This window comes from Girardinichthys multiradiatus, chromosome 17 (assembly GCF_021462225.1).
Source record: "Girardinichthys multiradiatus isolate DD_20200921_A chromosome 17, DD_fGirMul_XY1, whole genome shotgun sequence".
Classification (NCBI taxonomy): domain Eukaryota; kingdom Metazoa; phylum Chordata; class Actinopteri; order Cyprinodontiformes; family Goodeidae; genus Girardinichthys; species Girardinichthys multiradiatus.
In genome coordinates this window covers 13,437,456-13,460,562 of record NC_061809.1, presented here as the reverse complement: position 1 = coordinate 13,460,562, position 23,107 = coordinate 13,437,456, and the positions used below count along the sequence as shown (strand labels likewise).

At 40.0% G+C, this 23,107-nt stretch overlaps 1 protein-coding gene across 1 annotated transcript in view; it reads right to left on the bottom strand.

Annotated features, from left to right (window-relative positions):
• foxp2 (forkhead box P2) overlaps window positions 1-23,107 on the bottom strand; it is a 122,667-nt gene that overhangs the window by 4,446 nt on the left and 95,114 nt on the right. Inside the window, exons 11-18 of the mRNA XM_047389793.1 lie at window positions 17,312-17,399; window positions 14,866-14,949; window positions 10,311-10,521; window positions 9,263-9,339; window positions 9,039-9,140; window positions 6,720-6,841; window positions 5,688-5,757; window positions 4,594-4,898 (exon numbers count right to left, since the gene is read on the bottom strand). Coding sequence (XP_047245749.1) covers window positions 4,594-4,898; window positions 5,688-5,757; window positions 6,720-6,841; window positions 9,039-9,140; window positions 9,263-9,339; window positions 10,311-10,521; window positions 14,866-14,949; window positions 17,312-17,399 — 1,059 coding nt within the window. The remainder of the gene's footprint in view (window positions 1-4,593; window positions 4,899-5,687; window positions 5,758-6,719; window positions 6,842-9,038; window positions 9,141-9,262; window positions 9,340-10,310; window positions 10,522-14,865; window positions 14,950-17,311; window positions 17,400-23,107) is intronic.

Genomic DNA, 23,107 nt, shown 5'->3' with positions numbered 1-23,107 from the left:
ATTCAGAGCCATTGATTGTAATAGTTACTGTTTCACACCTGTGAAAACATTCAGTGATAACATCCCTACAGTTTAAAGGCCTTTCAATTATAAGGAAGAGAAAGTGAGGGAGTGATCGCTTTTTCCCTTACTTTATGAAGCCCCTTGCCTTACCTTTTGTTGTGCTCTGCAGGTTTACAAGAAAGACAAAATTCCCTGTTTTGGAAATATTTTACTCTAGCTGACAAGATGACAGTAGGGTAGCTACCTGAGCAGATAGCCCGACTAATTGGTCAGCTAATATCAGCTTGCTATCCAAAGTGGATAATAAAATGAGATTATGCACTTTAACCACAACAAGATTTTGCTACTTCTATAATTTTGCCTAAAATTAAAATAATTAAAAACGTTTTTACAACTTGAATTCCATAATGTTCTGTTCGTAGGAGCAGACAAGCTGCTTTTTTGTTTCAATACAAACACTTAAATTATGTCTGACATTTCTGTCATACATTTTGTGTGTAAAAACCACAAAACTAGGGTCATTTTACTTAACGTCATCATACGGTGAGAATCTCATTCCAACCCATGGATGTTTAACAATCTATCATTTGTAACAAAAAAACTAGCGTGACACGCATTATACAGTGAAAGTAAAACCCGTGTTGTTTGCAAGACGCTAATTCGACATGATGCCTCACGTCTACTGTAAGTAAGCACATGAAAATTGCATGAAAAACACGGCCCCTGTAAGGCCGATAAGCTGTGATGTTCCAGACATGTTTGGCATTTAAAAGTTTACTGATGACACCAGGTTGAAATACATGAAAAAAATGGGTGGAGGTGGGGGGGCATATGATAAATAATGGAGAATTTCTCATCCCTGAGCCCCCTGGAGCAAAGGCAGAGAAGAGGCTTTTTTATCTAGTTAATAGAAAGCACAGCCACTCGTTAATATGCAGAGGCTATGGTGTGTCGCTCCTCAAGAGGAAAAACCAGCAGCTTGCTTCTGCCATTAATCAACTTCAGCCCCGGCAGTTCGCTCGGACACCATGATACATGTTTTTAACTCTAAATGGATGAATATCTTTAGCCACTGTCAATAGGCGCTGGGCAGGAAGGAGCACAGGACGCCTTTTTCCTTCAGGACAACATAGGAGTGGATGGAAAAAAGTGCTGGGCAGCTAACAAGAATAATAATGCTGTCACACAAAAACAAGGCATAACATGATCCGGAGCCCTAGTCGGGGAGAAGGGTTTGTGCAACGATGATAAATCTGACAAAACCTAATTATTTCTGACACATCGGATGCATCAGAAAATCCCTGTAGACTAGGAAAGAGGAAAGGGAGACTTATCAAGCGGCGGCAACGTTAGGATGCGCCTCTCCTGGGCCACCTTCATCAGTGGGGGAAAGGGAGGGAGGGTGGCGGGGCCTTTGAATTTGAAAAGAATTTTTAAAAGGTACAGATGACTTTAATATTCAGAGCCAAATACTGTAAATTAATATTCTGATGTGGTTGGGATGAGAAGATGGGAGGCTGATCTTCGCAGGATTCGAGCCAAGCAATGAATATTTCTGTTTCTCTCCTTAATTTACAAGGGGGGGGTTGGAAAGGCAGAGGTTGCATATCAGAAAAGCATCAAAATGCTACACCAAAGGGAAAATATTCATTCAGTGAACACTTTTACTTGGCTATGTTCACTATTTTCTCAAGCATTTAAATTTATATCAGGTATATTTTAATGTCAGATCACACAACAAGAACACACCCCTCTTTCTGAATAATAAAACCTGCTTCTCTTGCATCTGTGTGATCCTAAACTATGAAAAATCTCCTTATTAGGATGTTTGGATGCCTTAGAAGAAAAAAATTATGCACTGTCGTACTCGGTTGTCTTTCCGACACTTTATTTAAATATCTGGATGAGCCATTTAGCGCCTAATGGCTGGATGCCATTATTGAGTCACTCAGGGAGTAAACGCTGGTCTGAAATGCGGTGTAATAAACACGCTGAGATGCCCGTTTTCACATCAATCAGAGATTAGCGTCGGAAATTGTTCAGAGGTAAAACCAGGGATGCAAATAAGGTCATTAGTCCAGGAGTTTTATGGTGGTGATAGCAGGAAAGGGGCAGAAGAAGAGGAAGAAGTTCATTGCACCAAAGAGGGGTGGTAATGAAAAAATTAAAAACAAGAGAAACATTAAATAATTGGGTTCAACATATTGTGCTGAATATGAGAGAATGTGGAAGCTTTAATTGTGAGTTCAGGTCTTCCTGGTTATTACAGCTACTACTTCTTTTAAGCATAACCCCTTAGGGTGAACATGAGTTTATTACACATGCATACTTACACATACACACACCCAGCATGGCCCAGGGCAAGTAGGTCTGCGGTTAAGCAGACATCATTAACCTTTGGACATTTAGGGGAAGAAGAGGTTTGCCTAACAGTTGAATGGACTCAGTTGTTCTGATGACTCTCCTCAAAAAACAGGTCTTTGAGGTGATGTACTATTTAGTTTAGTGCTACGAGCCGTTCTATTATTTAAACACATACAGCAAAAAGTAGTGCTGAGAAACACATTTCTTCCATTTTGAGGTTGTCGAGGACTGCATGAGAGGCGGACAGGGGCTGTTGGAGGATGGTGGGGAGGGAGAATGAAGGCTAGATACCTCTCGTCCTCCATAACAACTTGTGTCAGTGTAGAGGCAACTTGGCCACAGACAGCAGAAGGGAAGGAGGATGGGAAAAGTCTACGCTGTCCTGCTACTGAAAATTAAATGACCTTAGGGAGTGCTAACACTGGGATTCTGTCAAGAGCATGGCAGATTTGCCTCACTTAACACCCCATTTCAGGGTGGTAAACATGTCTAAATATATTAACCAATGGACACTTCTATTCTCATAAATATATTTACTCACATGGCAGTGGAAAGCATCGTTTATCCATTACACAAATGGTTAACCAATGTTGCATTAAAGGATATTTTTGGTGTGTTTGGTGTGTTTGTTTCAAAATGTAGCCTGCATGTGTGGCGTGTGTGTGTGTGTGTGTTCCTCCACACAGTGGCTTAGATGTTTCTGAAAGTCAAACACAAACACACTCTCTTAGCTATATAAAGGGGAAGTGTTTAAAGTAATTAATGCTACACTTGGTAAATATTAATAGGAACAGTCCTGCATAAATTATAGCAGCTAAAATGTACACAGTGGTGGGATCACAAAAGCCTATATATAGACAGGAACTGTATTACCACAAAGGTACTAAAATCACTCCAAAAAGGAGAGGAAAGTGTTCTTACAATGCAATCCAGAATAGTAATTGAGCTCTGCCCTCAGGTCAGTGCTAACTAAACAGATACTGATTCAGGGGGTTAAATGTCAGATGATTAAAGCAACATAGGGCGAGAGATAGGTGGATGTAAGTGGGTAAGGAAGTTTGAGCTTGCATTATCAAACAAGAACACTTAAAGATCTGTGAGATGGAAATTGGCATATTTCTATAGCTGCCAAAAAATATAAAGCTTTTAAATATGATTTTTTACATATTTACAAAAGTGGGCATGAAGAAATTAGTGGGTCAAATATTAATTTTAATGGTTTCAGTGCAATTTGAACTATACACGCCTTTACAAAGTCATGCTTTTCATGTTACATTGTTAAGAATCTCTTAAGCAGTGCCTTGCAGATGTATCTGTACCCCTTTGAGCTTTTTTCTAATGTTGTAATGTTGAAAACTTCAATGTATTTTAGTGAGATTTTATGTGATAGACAAACACAATGTAGCACATGTTAAAATGGTACATGATTTTAAACCAAAAAATTTCAAAGACAAATTTAAGAAGTTTGGTACACATGTGTATTCAGTCCCATTGCTTTCAATACTTTGTAGAACTTCTACCCCAGTCTTGAGGCTTTGCAGGCTCAAATTGTTTTTTTTTTTTTTTTTAGCTTCATGTGACCTCCCATCAATATCCCCACAGCATGGTGCTGTCACCACCATGCCTTACAAGGGGAAGGGATGGTTCTGGGTGATGTGTAGTGTTAGTTATCTGCTACAGAGAGCATTTTGCAGGTAGGCCAAAACATCTGATCAGAGAACCACATGGCTTGTGGCAAACTGCAAATGGGATTTCTTATGGCGTTTTCCTCACCAGTGTTCCCTAAAGGTTTGGTTTGTGGATTGCATCAGTAATAGTTGTCCTGTCAACAGATTACCCACCTGAGCTGTAAATATCTGCAGCTCCTCCAAAGTTATAATGGGCCGTTTGGCTGCCTTTCAGATTAATGCTCTCCTTCCACATCTTGTCTGGACGGCCATTTCTTGGTAGTTCTTGTTTTCCATTTTTAGATCATGAATAGATTTTTTTTTGGTTGGAGCAGAATTTTTATTTAGGTGTATCAGATTGAGATTTCTCAAAAACTAATGCATGCCACACTTTTTAAACTTTGATTTCTTAAACCAATCAAGTTCTACTTCCTGTTGATCTGTTACATAAACCCCCACTAACATAATAAAATGTGAAAAGCTCAAGTTGTCTGAATATTCCTGTACAGGATGCTTAAGGCTGCAGAACAAATAAGTTGCAGTATTTATTTTTACTCACATGTGTACCGGAGGGGAGTACCCGGGGCTGCTGTGCCCGTTGGTGTCCAGGTGGTCGAGCGAGCCGTTCAGGTCCTCGTGAGCAGAGTGTAACATGGTAGGGGGGCTACAACTCAGCGTTCCGGGCGGGCTGATCCCCAGCAAACCGGGTGGACTCCCGCCCAACAGTCCGGGCGGGCTCCCGCCAGTCGGTACGGATGGATCACCACCGAGCAGGCCGTGGCAGCTACCTCCCATTGGGCCTGTGGCACTGCTCATGAGTCCAGGGGTCCCCAGCAGAGGCAGGGAGGTCTCCGCCAGGGCGGCCTGCAGAAGCACGAAGAGAAAGAGGAATAAGAATAAGAGAGAAAAGAGGGCAGATGCTGATGAGGGGAAGGTAACGAATGATAGATGCGCAACTATTAGGGAACAAGAAGGATGAAAAGCATATGAAGCATAATTACATGAAATGTTCGGCGAATAAATGGTTTGCAAAGACAGCAGGTATTTAGTGTTGAGAGGCTCTGCGAAGAGCGCAGACAGCTGAGGGAATGAAGTGATTTAACACAGCAATTATTAAAATACAATATCCTTCTCTTATTATGTTGCAAGAAATTTTTCCCATGTGTGGAAGCTTGCAGATTACCTCCTAGTAACTGCCATTCATATGCCTTTGCGTGGAGTGGCAATGTATTAATAAAACAATAAAAAAAGCTCCCAAAAACTTTACCTCAAAATAATAAAAACTCCTGACACTTTAGCCTGCTGCGCATTAAAGTTATATACAGTGATTAAATTTTTAAAGTTTTTGCCATGAGCACCTCGCTGGCTTACACTATGAAGCCAAATCATTTATGACAGCTTAGATAAATATTAATGCACATGCCCTTGCATTTGCACATGCCACAATCAATCTAAGGTGGCTGCAACAAACTGGGAAAGAGGGGAGAAGAATGGAAAGAGGGAGGAAGAGTTTTTGCTTGGTTTGACCACAGGGTGGCCTTTTGGGTCTGAAGGTGGACAGAAAAAGGGAGGGGTGGGGAAAAGGTGAGTGGAAAGATAAACCAAAAAATGCTTGTGCTCATGCTTGACGTAGGATCTAATCTGGAGTTCTACCTGTAAGCTGGCGTTTAATGCCGTTCCATAGCCAAGACTGGAGGGCAGGTTCTTCACGAGAGATGGACTTCTAAAAAAAAAAAAAAAAAAAGCCAATTAATATGTAAATATTGTACCTTCCTGTTGATAATACAATGCTTGTCCACATCTTCATAAGGTAGTATACAGATATTCATATGCTTTGAACAGGGATTCACAATATTAGGGAAACATAACATGGTAATATGAAACATTGCAAATATCACTATGAAATAATCCACATTTCCTTTGTAATCACACACATAAAATTAAAATGGTCAACGTAGTGTGCATTTCTAACCTTGAGAATGATCACAATTTATCACACTACAGCCTATGTTGTTCTATGTTTTTTATTTGTGTTTTGTCATTAGGTGTCAGAAAAAGGATTCAAGGTTTTTAATTTATTTTAATTTATTTCTTAAAATAAAAATCTGAAAATTGTGGTGCCCATTTGTATACAGGCCCATTTATTCAGAAACCCCTAAATAAAATCCAGTGCAATCACTGTCATTTAATAAGTAAAAACAGTCCAATTATTTGTAATGTTATTACAACTATAAGTTGTGCATTTAACAACTCTGACCTTTCTGAAAAAGTGCTACGAAGAAAGCCATAAGAAGTCTAGTTTGCAGCAGATAGGGCACACGGCCAATGTGGAAGAAGGTGCCCTGGTTAGTTCAGACAAAAACTGAACTTCTTAGCCCTCAGGCACAGCTTTATGTGTGGATGAAAACCAGAACATTGCAACAAACAGCAAAATACAGTTAAAATATGGTGGTGGTAGCATGATAATGTGGGAATGATAGCTGTGATGCAAGCCACACCTCTTAGAACGTTTTTTGAAAAACTCTTGGCACACACTTTTATGTCTGCTTCACAATTATGCACTAGTATGTTTTGGTCCACCGCAAAAACTCTCTCAAGCTACATTGAAGTTTGTGACAATACATGAAAAACTTCAAGGGATATTAATACCTTTGCATGGTAAAAGGTAAGTGGTGTCAGCCTTACCCTGTGATCTTCTGCGACCTGCGTTTCTGGTACTCCACCTCATCCACCGTCCACACTGCCCCCTTTACGTTTTCAACGCGCACAAAGCACTTGTGCAGGCTCAGGTTATGGCGAACGGCGTTCTGTAGAGAGAGACGAAAAACGCAGGTCAGACAGGATCTGGTAAAACAAATCATATTCATTCATTATCCATCATGAAGAAAAAAACGGCCTGGAAATAGATTTTTTTTTTTTTTTACATTTTGAAGAAATTCTTAACATTCACGCACCATTGATTTAATTAGTAAAAATTGAGTGAGAGCGAATGCTCTTACAAGTCCTGCACACAGTACATATCAATCAGAGTAAGTAGGCTAAAAGGAGGTAATCAGCATAGCGAATGGCTTATGGTGGTGACAGAAGTGGTAATGCCGGCCTTGATAATGGTGATGTCAGTAACCCTTCCTGCTCCAGAAAAGCAGAGCTCTTAATGGACACATCGCTTTAAAGATGACAGTACTGGAAGAAAAAAAAAGACAGTCTTCTAGAAGGGCTTGTATCATTGTGCATATGTGTATGTGTGTGTGTGTGTGTGTTGGAAAGATGGTTAGACATCTATATGTCTAAATATTAATCTTTCAGCTTATGTTTTGAATGTGCTGTCTTAAAATTAAAAACAACATAATTTGTGCATGAATTAGAGCCAGAAAAAAACCTCTAGAAAGAAAATTATAGGACCACAGAAGCATGATTAAAGCATACATCAGGCCCTACAAATAATAACCCTGGCTTTAATATCCCTGTCTCTTATATTTATCATCCCCCTTTAGTTTGGTGTGTACAGCTCTTTCCGCAAAAAAAGATATTCAAAAAAAAAAAAAAAAAAAACTCATAAGCAGATCTTGCATCTGACCTGAAAATCCCATGATTTGATTGATCTTAATGCCCATGGCTCTGAATATGATAATTTTAATATTAATGAGCAAATGAGCAGTTTTATTATGCATGCTATATAGTTAGAACTAATAAGCTTCTGGGTGAGAGAAAAGAGAGAGAAAGGGAAAGTGGGATAGGGTGGGGGGCAGATCCCTCTTTTGAGCTGATGAGACGAAGCTGAGATATTAAACTACCTTTCATTCCTTTTGCTCTGAACTCTAAAAAAAAACAAAACAAAAAAACACATTGGCTCTGTTAATCACATGACAAGCCCATCGGTGATCAATCCCGCTAATGCTTATAAAGGGAATTGTGGAGCTGTAGATGTAAATAGATCACCTGGAGATATTTCTAAAGCCATTGGAACAATGGGACTTGGTTAGGAAGGTACGAGTAAAACTGTTTTTTAACAGAAAGAGGTTCTGATGTTTTCTAGTGCAAATGAAATGCGGAGAACATTTCTTGTCAAAACACTCTTACACAGAGAAACATGGCACGTACTGTACCTAACAAACTGGAAAAGGGCACAAATCTTTACATGTGCCCCCTCGAATTGGTGACACCCCCTAGTGCTCATTTGCATCCAAAATCCAAATTAATTCACTTTGTTAAATCTAGTGGTGCGACACGTCTTGCATGCTGATGAACGGCTGCTGGAGTTTTCCCTCCAGTCCTCTGTGCAGCCACAAAGGCTAAAGGACAGGAAAAACAGATGACATGCAAGGGGCCACGGGATGAAACACTGAAGACTCTGGAGCTCGGCTGGGCTTCCTTTATCAGCCCACAGACAAACTCCTGGCTGAAACACGTGGTGTGGGACAGACATTTTTCACCATCTTTGTAAAGCTGGACAGGAGCATAAAGTTGTAGCGACAGACATACAAATGGGGTTCTTTTGTGTAGGTAAATAAAGAGCGCTCCCCTCCCAGACAGGCCTATTCTCACTTCCTCCCCTCTGCTTCAGTTAACCCCTGTCCTGTAATCAGTTTATGCGTCTGTGTGTGGAGATGTGTGCTAGAGAGGTGGTTAACGGGCAAACCAGCCACCCTTCGTCGCAATTAACCAATGATACGCCAGAGAAGGTGGTTTCAGGACTGGGAGGTGGGCAGTATCTCTTAACAAAAGGTGCTGATGATGGAGTGGCTGCTGTATAATTAGTGCGTCAAAGCCCTCTCCTCTCCACACCAGGCCTCCGCTATTAATTGCACCAAATTAGAAAACGATATGTGAGGGGGAATGATTCTTCCAGCTGTCATTTCTAAACAAAAAAGGTGCCTTGGTGGAAAATAAATAAGAGAAAAAGAATGAACTCTATTCAGGAGATGGAGCATGAGGAGCACCGAGTAAATTCATGCTGTCTTTACGTTTTGTGCTTTAAGAGAGTAAAGTACAGAGTAAGACTACCTTCCAAGTTGCAGCGTTGCGTCGAAAGTACGCGAACGTGCGCGTGAACCAGCTGTAGATTTCATTGAGCGTTAGCTGCATGTCGGCAGAGTCCATGATGGCCTGAAATGAGATGACACCAAAATAACGATCACACCAACACCGGTGAGAATGACAAAGGCGAGAGAAGGTGGCGCAATTAATTTGAATCTAATCAGGCGGAAGTTAATTTATTTCCCACTCACCTGTCTTATGAGGGTTGCGTAAGTAAATGGTGGCCTGACATCTGCGTTCTTATAAAACTCGTAGTTTGGGGCAATCTCTGGAAAAATAAATACTGTGTCACCACCTGAAATAATTGGCAAATTTTATACCTTTAGGTGCTGAATTTGCTCAAGGTTTCATCAAATTAAAACAGGGGAGGGGTGAGGTTGGGTGGAGGGATGAGGGGATGGGGGGTTTGACAAAGAGGGTGGGGCGGGTTGAAAGGGAGGGCACGTCAAATCAGCACTTTCCATGTCTAACAAAATACATTTTTAATTAATCTCTCTCATGAGAGATATTAAACGCTTATACATCTGTATATGAGATCCATGTAGTTAGTTAGGGTGAAGTGAATAATTAATGCTTCTTCGCACTAAACACGAAGAGTAAATATAAACATCAAAGACGGGCCGTTTAAAATGCAAAGCTTAATACATGGGATGTCTTAATGTAATAAATATTGTATTTTTCCACCATTATTTGAACTTAATTAACAGTCATGCAAAATTTATGCGCAGAGGAAATTCTTGTCTGTTTACATTTAGAGTGATTAAATACAGGCTTGCTTTTGGAAACCTAAAAGACTTCTCAACATGCCTCTGCGATTGTGTACTTCTGAGATGTGTTCCATGTAATTCTCGGTTTTAAACTATTAACTGCACTTAGCGTTAGCTGTAATTTTCCGTTTCAGCAATCATTACATTTTATATAACTCAGGTCAAATGAACAGGAAGTAAATTTTATGAAGTTAGAAAGTTAAAGATGTACAGAGCCTTAAAAAATAAATTTTTGTTACATTACAACCTACAATCACTTTGACCATCTTCCCTGTCGCTACAGAAGAAAAGCATCCCCTTAACATGATGCTGCCACCACCATATTGTTTTTATTTTTTTGGTTGTAACATCACAAAAATTGAAAAAGCTCAAGAGATACAAATACTTTTACAAGGCACAATAAATACATTCTAATTGCCAATTTGTTTTGTGTGAAGCCGTGTTGTGTGTAGCGCTGAGTAGTTGGTCCTACCTGACGACAAAGGCATTGAGTATTTGTCTGAGTGGCGTCTGCGCATGGCTCCCATGCTGGGGACGTTGGCTCCTCCCAGCATTGACGGCACCTGGGGCATGGCAGCTATGGGTGTGATGGGGGCTGTGGGCGTGGTGGGGGTCTGAGGTAAGTTCGGGGGCGACGCTGAGGGCAGGTTCTTTGACATGGTGACACTCGACACCAAGTTCAGCTGCAGGGGGAAAAAGGCAAAATGTGAGTCATGATTCATGATGTGGTAAAGAGATACGCACACATGTGGGTTAAGGGGGAGGCGGAAGGCATCATTTTGCGGTTTCTCTGACAGATTTGAGCGTCTGCACTGTTCCTCTCCAACACAGCTGTGTTTCCACTAACAAGGCTTGTGAAGAGGAGCCAGCCCATCTCCACTAATTACAACCACCAAATTGTATCATAAGAATTCTAATTAGAGCACGCTGCTCAAGATTATCCAACAATCAGCCTCCGTGTTATCCCTGCCCCATCTCTCTTTATCTCTCTATTTATCACACCCTGCCTCTCTCACTCCCTCCCTGGTTATCTTACCCCACTACAAACACTCATCATTCTTAAACAGTTAAGAAATGAGCCCCTAAAACTCTCGCTGGTGCCGTGACACTGCCAACACGGGTTATCTAACGCTGGCAAAATAATGAGTATAAGCTTAGTAATAACAATAGATATCTTTTGCAAATCTGACCCATCTTGGCATGAAAGTGTCTGTTAAAAACCACAGTTGACTACACAATCTACAGTATATTGCAAAATTATGCATTTTTATTTATTTATTTTTTGTTCGTTTTCAAAATATTTGAAACCTCTGTATAGTTTCATCTCAGTATAAGTACAGCTAAAGGCCATAAGAAACCCTGTTTGCAGCTTGCTATAAGCCATATAAATATGACAGTGTTTTGGTCAAATGAAACCAGCATTTAACTGGTCTTCATGCAGAATGCTGTGCATGGTAGAGAAAACTGACCCTGTTCATCACCCAAAACACATCACTATGGCAGCCTTGTGCTGTGGGAATGCATTCCATGGTGATCCTAGAAGAAAACTGCAAGGCACTTGAGCCTGGGAGCGAATCTTTACCTTTCAGCAAGACAACAATCTTAAAGAGCCAGAGCTACAATAAGATGGTTTAGATCAAAGCATATGCATATGTTAGAATATCCCAGTCCAACTCAGACGCTGTGGAAGCACTCGAGCGATTTCAGTTCCTCCATGTGCAAATGTGGTAATGACATACCTATAAGTATTCACTAGAGATACCATTGACTATTATTAGCATGATATTGATGTTGAGAGTTTAGTAGAGATTAAAAATATAGTTTTAAGACTTGTTTTTAGAAGTTTTGCATGAGCTGGAAGATAACACAAAGTGAGCAAACAACAAATCCTCTAGGCAGTTTTCTCATTCTTGGGTTACATAATGGAATTGGGGAAAAGATTTAGATCATAATTGGTTAATACAACAGTGATAAAAATTTGAAGCCAGTAAAGAAATACTTCATGGGCAAGTTTCACTGACTTTACTGGACTCATTCCCACTGACAGCAAGATTCCTGACTGCTTTGAAGTGAGGATTTAGAGAGTTGCCTCCTGGTCAGAATATTTCACAAACCCTGAGGTCATGGAATCCTGATTTAAAAGGATTTACTGCACATTAAAAGAGAGTATAATTTTATTAAAAGCATTGCTTGGTAGTTTGGCAGTTTAAATTTACTGGTGCAACAACACTTTCATTGATGGAACTTTAAATTAACAACTTTTTATTACAAAAGAAGAGTCTTAAAACCCCTAACTCAAAGTGACTTCCCCGTGCTGAAAAATGTTTAGAAAGTCTATGTTTTTTTTCCCATCTGTCCAGGGTGTACCCTGCCTCTCGCCCATAGACTGCTGGAGATAGGCACCAGCTCCCTGCGACCCACTATGGAATAAGCGGTAGAAAATGACTGACTGACTGACTGTTTTTTTCCCATGTGAAGAGAATCTGCATGGACACCTAGGGTCACTCAAGACATAAACACAGTTATAAGTGAATCTTTGTCTCTTCCACCCCACAGTGTGCCAACACTGCTCGCTGGAATCGTCTCGCTTCTCCACCACTTCTGCATTTGCTTCCCACAGTCTCATGTGAGAGGCTCTAACCGACTGGAAAAATCCTAAGTGACCTTTTAGTCCCTGCGCTAATTTAGCTGGAATGGTAATGACGTCGTTACATATTCAAACCAAATTGCCTTAATTGTGAGCCAACGAGTGGAATGCGTCCACAGCGAGATTTCTGAATTGAAGGCGACTTGAAAGACGGAAAGCCTTGTGGGAGCCAAGGCGTTGGGAGTTGGGGGGGGGGGGGCATCGGTGGTCATTTGCTGCTAGTGTTGATAAATATGATAAAATGTCAAGTTAGAGAGACTTTAGCAATGGAGGGGCTTACAGATGATAATTATACATTGATTTAGGTGTAATGAGCTACTTCAGTCATGGGCAAAGAGAGTTCAGGCTCTGTGCTTGGTTTATACAATGAAAATGCTCTGTTAAAGTATCACAACGCAAAATAGCAAATGTTAAGTGGAATTGTTAAATGGAACTGATACATGCTTTTCAAATGTTTTCTTCTAATGAAAATAAAAATATATGGAATGCATTTGTATTCAGGGCTTCTAAGTCAGCTCTCTGTGGAACCATATCTTGCTGCAGTTACAGCTTCAGATCTTTTGGGGTATGTTTGCATCTGAAATATTTGCCCATTGATTTTGGCATAAGAGTGAGATTGCATATGGAGTGTCTGTAAAAAACAATTTTTGAGTGTTGCCACAATTGGATTTAGGTCTGGACTTTGACTAGGCCCTTCTACAACATTAATGTTTTGTCAAAATCCAGCTTTTTGCAATCTTAAACAGGTTTTTTTTTAGGATTGTCCTGTTTAGTTCCATGTTCTTATCAACTCTGAAAAGCATCTCAATCTCTTTTTTCCAGTGAAGAATAGCAGACCCACATGATTCATCACAGAGGAGACAGTGTGTCCAGGGTGCAGTGCCAGGTTTTGTCCAATAACATTTAATTCTGACCAGAGCACCTTCTATCAGATGTTTGCTGTGCCTCCTACATGGATGGTGACAAACTGCTAACAGTACTTCATATGGCTTTATTTTAACTATGGTTTGCTTTTTTCCACTCTTCTATAAAAGCCAGATTTGTAAAGTGCATGACTAAAAGCTGTCCTGTCAAACAGATTGTGTGCCCTCAGCTGTGGATCTCTGCAGCTCCTCCACAGTTACCCTGGGTTTCTTGGCTGCTTCTTTGATTAATGCTCTCCTTGCCTGGTTTTTGAGAACCTTTGTCTTTCACTTCACATTTTTGGACCAGTATCAGTGCCTCTATTACATGATATCCAATTAAAATACATTGAAATGTGTTTGAATACATTTGCAAAACACTGTATTATTTTGCATCCTGTTATTACCTATAAGAATCTATATTATTTAAACATTTGTTGTATTGGTTTCAAGTAATGCAACCTACCCCATTACCTTGTCAGTTTTTAAAAAATAGGGAGGCCTTAGAAAAAAAGAAAACTAATGACTTAACTGTTCATTTAGAAATTCTGTCTGAATTACCCCCACCATCGGATGCAATTAGCTGCTCCTTCACGTGAACTTTATGTAATGCAATACTTCATTAGCATTATTCATATTCAAGCATGGATTATAGGCTGAAAATTCTTTATTGGATGAGATGGAGCCATGCTGCTGAAGTTTTAAAGATTAAAAAAGTGCTATATAGAGGGAGAGTAAAAGAAGGAGACTCAGAATAATGAAAAGGGTTTGATTTCTGATAGAATTATGGAATAATTATGCTATCTTGTGATTATCTACATTCTAGGATGAAAGGTAAATGATTCAATTGAAAGCATGCACTTACTAAGCAGAAGAAAAGCGCTTACAATGTTTTGATGTGTAATATTTCAAAACTCCTATTGAAAGGTGGGGTTTAATGTTTGCCAAAATGTATAATTGGCATATGAAATTCAAATGTTGCTGGAGGAGATGCTTTCTTAAGCATTCAGTTTAAGAGAGAGAGAGAGAGAAACAAAAACCAGACAAATATATTTGTCTTTTTTTTTTCTTCCTGTGGTCAATTTTAGCTTCATGTCAACATCCCACAGTCTCCACCACTGAGCTGTTATTTTCTGCCGTTTGTTGTAAAAATTACACATCTTCTCCCCTCTCATTCCACTTCTGAGCGCTTCTGCGGTCACTGAGCCAAACAATCACCAGCAGCCAACAGGTTGTTTTGGCCTATTATAGCTATCACAAAGAAATGACCCCCGCCGTTTTAGCCGAGGACTCCGTCGCTCTGCCATCTAATACACTCCCAAACTCTATTGTCCTCTCCCAATGCACAATAACTGATAAGAAGCACAAGTAACTGTGTATTACAAATCCCATTCGCCTCCCTTTCATCTTCTGTCGCTCGCTTAAACTGCTCATTTTCTGCGATCGTGTTTACGGGAGGCAGAGCAATATGCACTCACCGGTTTGGGAGATGACTTGGGTTCTGAGGGCCGCATGTGCAAGTGGGTCATCATCGCCTGAAGACGCTCGCGTTCTTTAGAAAGCTGTTAAGAGAGAAGGAGAGAGTGCATTAGGGTGGATAAACGAGGAAAGGAAAGAAGGAGGAAGGGAAGGAAGAGCAGAGAGATTTCAGGCAAAACAAATAGTATTTCATCTTTTTGTCAATATCCGGATTTAGGTCAGCGAAGGCTTTGACAGTAACAAGCTGGTTGGGCCATAAATTAGGTGGTCCTGAGTGTCTGCTCAATGTCCTGTGGACACTGTTAGGGGGACGGAGCGCAGCCAGCAGCTGACAAGAGGTTAAGGGGTCTCCCAAACAGGGTGCCAGGCAGCCCCGCCTCCCCGGTCCAGTTAGTAGTCCCAGCCGGTGCTCATCATCAATCTAATTCACATGGAGTGACAGGGACCGGACCTTCTGAAAGGCAGAAACCTTCCCACCCCTTAATAACACACACATACATAGAGCTGGGTGATTACAAGTGATGGGTCTGGTGGTAAAAAGAAACTGAGATGACAGGGCTAAGGATGGAAGGAAAAGAGAGAAAAGGGGAGAGTGCAGAAAGAAAGAGACCTGCAATGTAATCACACTGAGATAGTAGAATTTAGCAATGGAAAACATTTGGAATTAAACTGTGTATTTTTACAATTTCTCTAAAGTTCTTTACTTTTAGAACTTCTAGGAATTCTGACAAAGAAATAAATGAGTAATGAAAATGGTAAACGTATATTTTCTTTAAATCTTAAATAAGAGCCTAATTCAAATTCTGACAGATCTGTTGGCTTTTCTGGTAAAGAAGTGTAAAAATTGCTAAAATAAGCTTATCTTTTATTGTAGCATGATCATTTTACACCTATATAAATATGATGTGACACACAGGTCCATATCTTTTAGCCGCTGTCAGAAAGACAGGAGAATGTACTAATCAGGTATGTTTGATTTGTGCTTATCTTGTTTTTTCAGGAACTTGTCAATTGTTTAAAAATAACTACTCTCACAAACCTGTACAAATCTACAATCAGGACAATAGATACACAGTTTGAAAAAACAGGAAATTTGACAACTAAGGCTTGATGAGGACCCAAGTTTAACAGGTCACCACTCACAGTTAGCAGGATTGCAAGGGAGGTAATATAATCTCCAAGCTCACTGTAAAAGAACTGCAGCAAAGAGAAACATCATTGGCCATCAAGTCACCCTAACAACCAACAGAAACTATCTAAGGGATGTCATAAAAAAAAACATTTCCTGTCCTACTTTGACAAACATAAATTTGTGGAGTTTGCTGGACTCTACTGGGACTTTAACTGGAACTGTGGGCTTTGATTACATGAGTATAAGGCCGATTTATTCAGCAACAAACGCTGCAGGTTGAATATGCCCTCTGTTAAACATGGTGGAAGATCTGTGATGCTATGGGCCTGTTTGTACTTTAGAAGCCATAGATTAACGAAAAAAATCTGAAACAAATAAACTTTTTATTTGAAAATCTATTGGCCTAATTGAAGACAGGTCTTCACTAGGTCTTTTGGCAGGGAAATAATCCAAACAATATGGCCAAATCAACACAGGGTCCCCAGACCTAAATCCTAGATTTCTTGTGAAATTTTATAAAAGATGAATAAGTGATGTCCTACTCTCAAAATGTAGTTGGAAAAGGGTTGACAGTTGGGGTAATAACAAAAGTGCAACTGATGATTCTGTTAAAAACAACCATTTCTTCTTGTATAAAGACATTTAATTTAAAGGCACATTTTTTTTGTACTTTTTGCATGAGAATATAGAACTGCAAAAAAAGTGAATCTATTTAGACATTTTTTTTACACATCTTTACCATGGGTGCTGAAACATTTGTTCGCCTCTGTCTTTATTTGTTTCAAAAGGCAGAGCTGCGCTCGTCTGCAGTGCTGAGTAATAATGTCGCTCAATCAGCGCTCTCATTATCTATCCAGCGTGACTTCTTAATAAGGTCACGCTCCACCTACTGAAAATAGTTCCCTCCTTTTGAGCTTTCTTCAGGTGCAAAGTGCAGTTAATTAACACAGCAGACTGGGAGAGATGCACTCGCTATTAATTGGAAAGAAAAAGAAGGAGAAAAAAAAAAAAAAATAGAAGCAGCAGAGAAAATAAAGCATGGGCTTAATTCAATTAAAACAGCCATAATGGCTTTCGTTGTAAGGCCTGACGATTCCTTTGTTTAGTGGCTTTGTTGAATTCAGCAGGTCCTGCGCTTGTCTGGAAGTATTAAGCAAACCACATTGTGGCCTTTCTCCTACTCATGTAAGTTTTACAAAATAAAGTTTTGACGGGTGGAGCCGTGACTACGCTAATGTAAAAAATACTACCGTGTGAGTTTGCTCCGCTGTGGTATATTTTTGCCTCTTTAATACTTGGAAAAAAAAACTTACTTGTATTTCAAGCTGCTGTACGACTTGCATCTGGACTCTACACTGGGCTGTGCTTCTGTCATCGAGAGCGTGTTCACTGTTTAGGTGCCTGAAAGGACAAAGAGATATATACAGTAATTTCACAGTGATATTCATACAATATTCATTCTGTTATGTTCTGATCTAAACCATTCACTAGTAGCTCTGGCTGTATGTTTAGAGCAATTGTTCTGCTGAAAGGGGAACTTCTGTCCCAGCCCATTTCTTACAGGATTTCTTCCAGTATTGCCCTGTATTTAGCTCCATCTATCTTCCCATCAACTTTGACCCCCCACTGCTACTGCCAACACCATGTTTTACTGCTGGGATTGTGTACTCATGGTGATGTGTACACCACACTTGGTTTGCAGTTGCGCTTTTTGGAATGTTGTTTTGTAACCCAACCCTGCATATCCTTCATAATGCTGTTTGTTCACTCATGTTATCTAACAAACCTCTGAGACCTCCAAAAAACAATGCAGAGATTACATTACACAAAGAGGATTCTATTTTACTAATTACAGGGGTTGGACAATGAAACTGAAACACCTGGTTTTAGACAACAATAATTTATTAGTATGGTGTAGGGCCTCCTTTTGCGGCCAATACAGCATCAATTCGTCTTGGGAATGACATATACAAGTCCTGCACAGTGGTCAGAGGGATTTTAAGCCATTCTTCTTGCAGGATAGTGGCCAGGTCACTATGTGATACTGGTGGAGGAAAACATTTCCTGACTCACTCCTCCAAAACACCCCAAAGTGGCTCAATAATATTTAGATCTGGTGACTGTGCAGGCCATGGGAGATGTTCAAATTCACTTTCATGTTCATCAAACCAATCTTTCACCAGTCTTGCTGTGTGTATTGGTGCACCGCCTTCAGGATACAATGTTTGAACCATTGGATGCACATGGTCCCCAAGAATGGTTTGGTAGTCCTTGGCAGTGACGCGCCCATCTAGCACAAGTATTGGGCCAAGGGAATGCCATGATATGGCAGCCCAAACCATCACTGATTCACCCCCATGCTTCACTCTGGGCATGCAACAGTCTGGGTGGTACGCTTCTTTGGGGCTTCTCCACACCGTAACTCTCCCGGATGTGGGGAAAACAGTAAAGGTGGACTCATCAGAGAACAATACATGTTTCACATTGTCCACATCCCAAGATTTGCGCTCCTTGCACCATTGAAACCGACGTTTGGCATTGGCATGAGTGACCAAAGGTTTGGCTATAGCAGCCCGGCCGTGTATATTGACCCTGTGGAACTCCCGACGGACAGTTCTGGTGGAAACAGGAGAGTTGAGGTGCACATTTAATTCTGCCGTGATTTGGGCAGCAGTGCTTTTATGTTTTTTGGATACAATCCGGGTTAGCACTTGGACATCCCTTTCAGACAGCTTCCTCTTGCGTCCACAATTAATCCTGTTGGATGGTGGTATGCTGACATTACCCTGGATACCGTGGCTCTTGATACATCACAAAGACTTGCTGTCTTGGTCACAGATGCGCCAGCAAGACGTGCACCAACAATTTGTCCTCTTTTGAACTCTGGAATGTCACCCATAATGTTGTGTGCATTTCAATATTTTGAGCAAAACTGTGATCTTACCCTGCTAATTGAACCTTCACGCTCTGCTCTTACTGGTGCAATGTGCAATCAATGAAGACTGGCTACCAGGCTGGTCCAATTTAGCCATGAAACCTCCCACACTAAAATGACAGGTGTTTCAGTTTCATTGTCCAACCCCTGTAGGTGAAGCAGCCAATTGGTAGAACTGGATTTTAACTAGGGGTATCAGAGTAAACAGTTGAAAACAATGTGTCTTTTTCTTTCCACTCCACACTTGGTTTGTCACATAAACCCCATTGAAGTTTCTGGTCAAAACATGACAGGATGCAAAAAAGTTCAAGGGGTATACTGACTTTCATAAGGCACTGTATGGTAAAACTAAGAGAGCTTGGTTTGATGAAAATTGTGTTAGATAATAATTACAGTATCAACCTTTGTTTTTATGTTAATATCTATACACAGACAATTATCTATAGGATCCCAGTTAGAAACCATTGTTCCTATCTGAAATGATGTAATTAGCAGTAACATGATGGTGTGAGGCACCATTTTTAACATGACAATAGGTCTGCGCCAGTTTAGACAGTGGTGATGATAATGTTGGTGGGAAGGGCTTTGGTGCCAACGTGAACGCTGCTTTCTTCTAAGAATAAAACGTGCTGGCCCAGCAGAATGGATTTGTCCCCCTACGTTATTGAAAACAATACACACAATTTAACACCGGCAACATTTGACACACAAGGGTGCATTATCATGCTGCAGACATATTAAAAATATCTGGTGTGTTCGCCTCATTAGAAAGAAAAAGGGCGGCCAGGCAGCCATAACAGTCAATGAAGGTTTTTGTCTCGATTGGATTTCATCTGTAGGACACAAAAAGCTCAACCATTAAGATAGACCTTTATTCCAGACACATGTACGCAGCAGCACAGATATGTGGTGGAAAAAGGGTTCTTAAAGTGTTGTGATGCTGGGTAATGAGCCTCTATCTAAATGATCATTGGAGACAAACTCACAAAGCAAGCTTTGAGGAGACATGCTTATGAAATGCCAGAGCTGCCACTTTATCTGCAGTAATTATAGGTTAGCTTGCAGACCCTTCAATGATCATTTACAGCACAGCCTCCAGTGCATTAGAGGGAGTACAAAATTTTCTTCCTCTCTGGCTTTTACTTTATTGAAGAACACACACTTGCTTACATTATCATGAACACACACTTCCACCACATATTCCTCTCCGCACCCCTCTTGCTTCTTGTTTATCTGCAAACCGCAAAACAAGACAACTCATTCAGCTGCTTTCTCTTGGCCTGTCAATCAGAAGCGGAGCAGAACATTTGTAATCACAATAGTCCTGTACCTTTCAATTAAGACTGAGCATGTTTAAAACCGTTTCATCTCGTCCCTGCCTTTGCTGTCCTAACCATTTCAGGTCTAATGCTCTGAAAGGTTTCATTATAAATCAAGAATGAGGTAGCATTCAAATAAAACAAAAAACAAGGAGATGGGGAGAGAACTGCATGCGGGACAGCACTGGTGGATTTCCACAGCCCTCTGCCTAATTGCTGTTTCAGAACACGCATGCAAAAAAAGGGGGGCATTTCATTAATCATTTAATCACGTCCCTCGCAGGATGAGGGAACTAATGTTGCAAATACCCTTTTCATTTCACTGCCCATAATGCTATCTTATGCACTTGATGTATGGCGTGTGTCATAATTTACAGCTGCTTCAAAAGCACAGAGATGGCTGCTCGCTGTCCCTGAAGATACCTCATTACAAAACAAGAAAAAAAAAAAGGAAAAGGTGTGCAAAATCTTCATCGAGCCTACGTCTCATCGGCAAGCAGCTATGTTTAGTTAAGTGTGCACGTGTTTGTGTGTGAGGCCTGCAGACAGAGCTTTGTACATTCAATTTCACTGCTGGCCAGTTAGCAAGGCGATTACAGGAAGATTACTACGTGCATTTATAAAATATTCAAATGGTGCATGTTCTGGTGAGCATTAATAATGCCAAACAAAGACAGAAATGGGGGAGAAGGGGGTGGGAAGACACACAAGACATGAAAAAAATGACCCCAACAAAAATCTATTTAATCACCAGTTTTCACCTTGTTTTGTTGTTTATTCCAATGTTTATGTCATAGTCTAACAACACACTCGGAAAAGGATACGTAGTTTTAAAATTCTGATAAGTGTGGTGTAATTTGCACACAAAAAAATCAGAGAAGAATGGCATGCATTTGTTTTCAGCTCACTGTGGTCCAATACCCAAAAATAAACCACCTCTTCATTTGCCTTACCTTTAATCAAATATAAACAATCTGTCTATTGTGGTTTAAGACACGGTTTATTTAGAGCTTGTATGCATTTGTATTCAGCCCTTTTATGCCAATACCCCTAAATAAACCATATCTTGATTTGCTTTAGTTATATCTAAATCTAAATATTAAGAAGAAAAACTGCATTTACAAAACAAGACTTTTTTTTATCATTAGGCATGAATGATGGAAAACTGGAGAGGAAGGATGTAGACTAGAAGATGTGGCCAAAGCACAAAAATCAGAACATATGACAGTAAATATTAAGCCAAAGAAACAGAAGAACAGACCCTGAAAGACAAAGTTGTTGTTTCAAAACACAGAGAAAGATTTATTGTTTTATTAGAACCCACAGTTTGTCTTAAAGAGACGAGAACAAAAGATATTGAAGATTTTTTCCCCATAGCTACAAACATGAATATGTATAGGCCATCAACATCCACTAAGGGCCCAATAATAAATCTACTCAAGCCAGCAGATAGGGATTGTTCACTTCTGCTAATTGTCTGTGTGTATTATCAGGGGCTATGAAGGCCCAGCAGAAGAAAGTTGAGCCCCTGCCTGTCTGTACATGACACACTAGCACTGATTCAGTAGCACACTTCTAAATAAATGCACTAAAACAAAACAAAACAAGTGTGCATACACACAGTCTCTTTCATGGACAGTGTCACCATTTGGTGGTGGTGCCCTGCCTTTTAAAGGTCTTAGTGGGGTGGAGCAAAGCTTTACCATGCACAGGCTGGGGACCTGCTTAAGTAAATGTCTGCCTCAACAATGTGCATGTGTGTACATTATATAAAGACAAAGACATTTGGCTGCTGCCTTGTGGGTTTAATTAGTAGCGGGTTACAGACACCAGCGTTCAGGTTAGCGGCTGAGCTTGCCATTTTAACACGGAGCCTGTCTTGCTGCCACTAATAAGGAGAGCAGAACGGTGAAAGAACATTAGAAGGGGTGGGTGGGGGTTGCTACTATCTGTTTTTCTTAGCATAAAACTGTACTTTTCAAAACCTGTGATAAGTAACATTACTGTATGTATAAAAGTGCCTTTAGAAATGTATATGAGTGCATTTTTCACATTTGATCATGGAATTAGAGCTGCATGATATTAGATATGAGATTAGATATTCATTGATTTTATTGGTAAAAACTGGAGTGTCAATATAAATCCACATTTAAAACCACATTTTCCTAAATCATTTTCTTTTAAAGTGTACATCGAACACTATGTGACCTTCAGCATGAGGAGCGCTGCAGTGAGGTTTCAACCAAGACAGAAAATGCTGGCATAAAAAGTATGAAGAAAATGGTACTTGGAGTATATTAGAAAACAATTATTGCATTCCACCTAAGTGTCTCTGTGATATTAATGTTGTGAACACTGCAATATATTCTCAATATATTTTGTGGCTGTAATGTACCGTTGTGGCTGTACAATGTATTTTATTGGTATTTTATTTAATAGGCCTACAAAAAGGTAATGAATGTGCAGAGGAAAGAAAAGGACACTTGGTTTTAATATTTTCTCCACATAAACATCCACTAAATAAATAAATTAATAAATATACAGATAGGGAAGCTTGTGAGGTGGATAGGAAGACGGATCTAGCTAAAAACAGCAAAAGACTTGAGGATCACCTTTTACTAGTAAAGTACTCTTGAAAAAACATGTATCCTTTTTCTTCAATTCCAAAATGGTTACGCTGATCTTTTCAACTCTGCCCATTTATTTTTTTTTTTACCAAAGGCTGATAACAAAAGCAACTCTTGCACATGACCTCAATGCCTTCATGCCCTGTTTGTTGTGTAACTAACACAAATACAACCGCAAACCAAAACACCCAGTCATTCAAGAAACATTCCCACAGATATTATTTCATT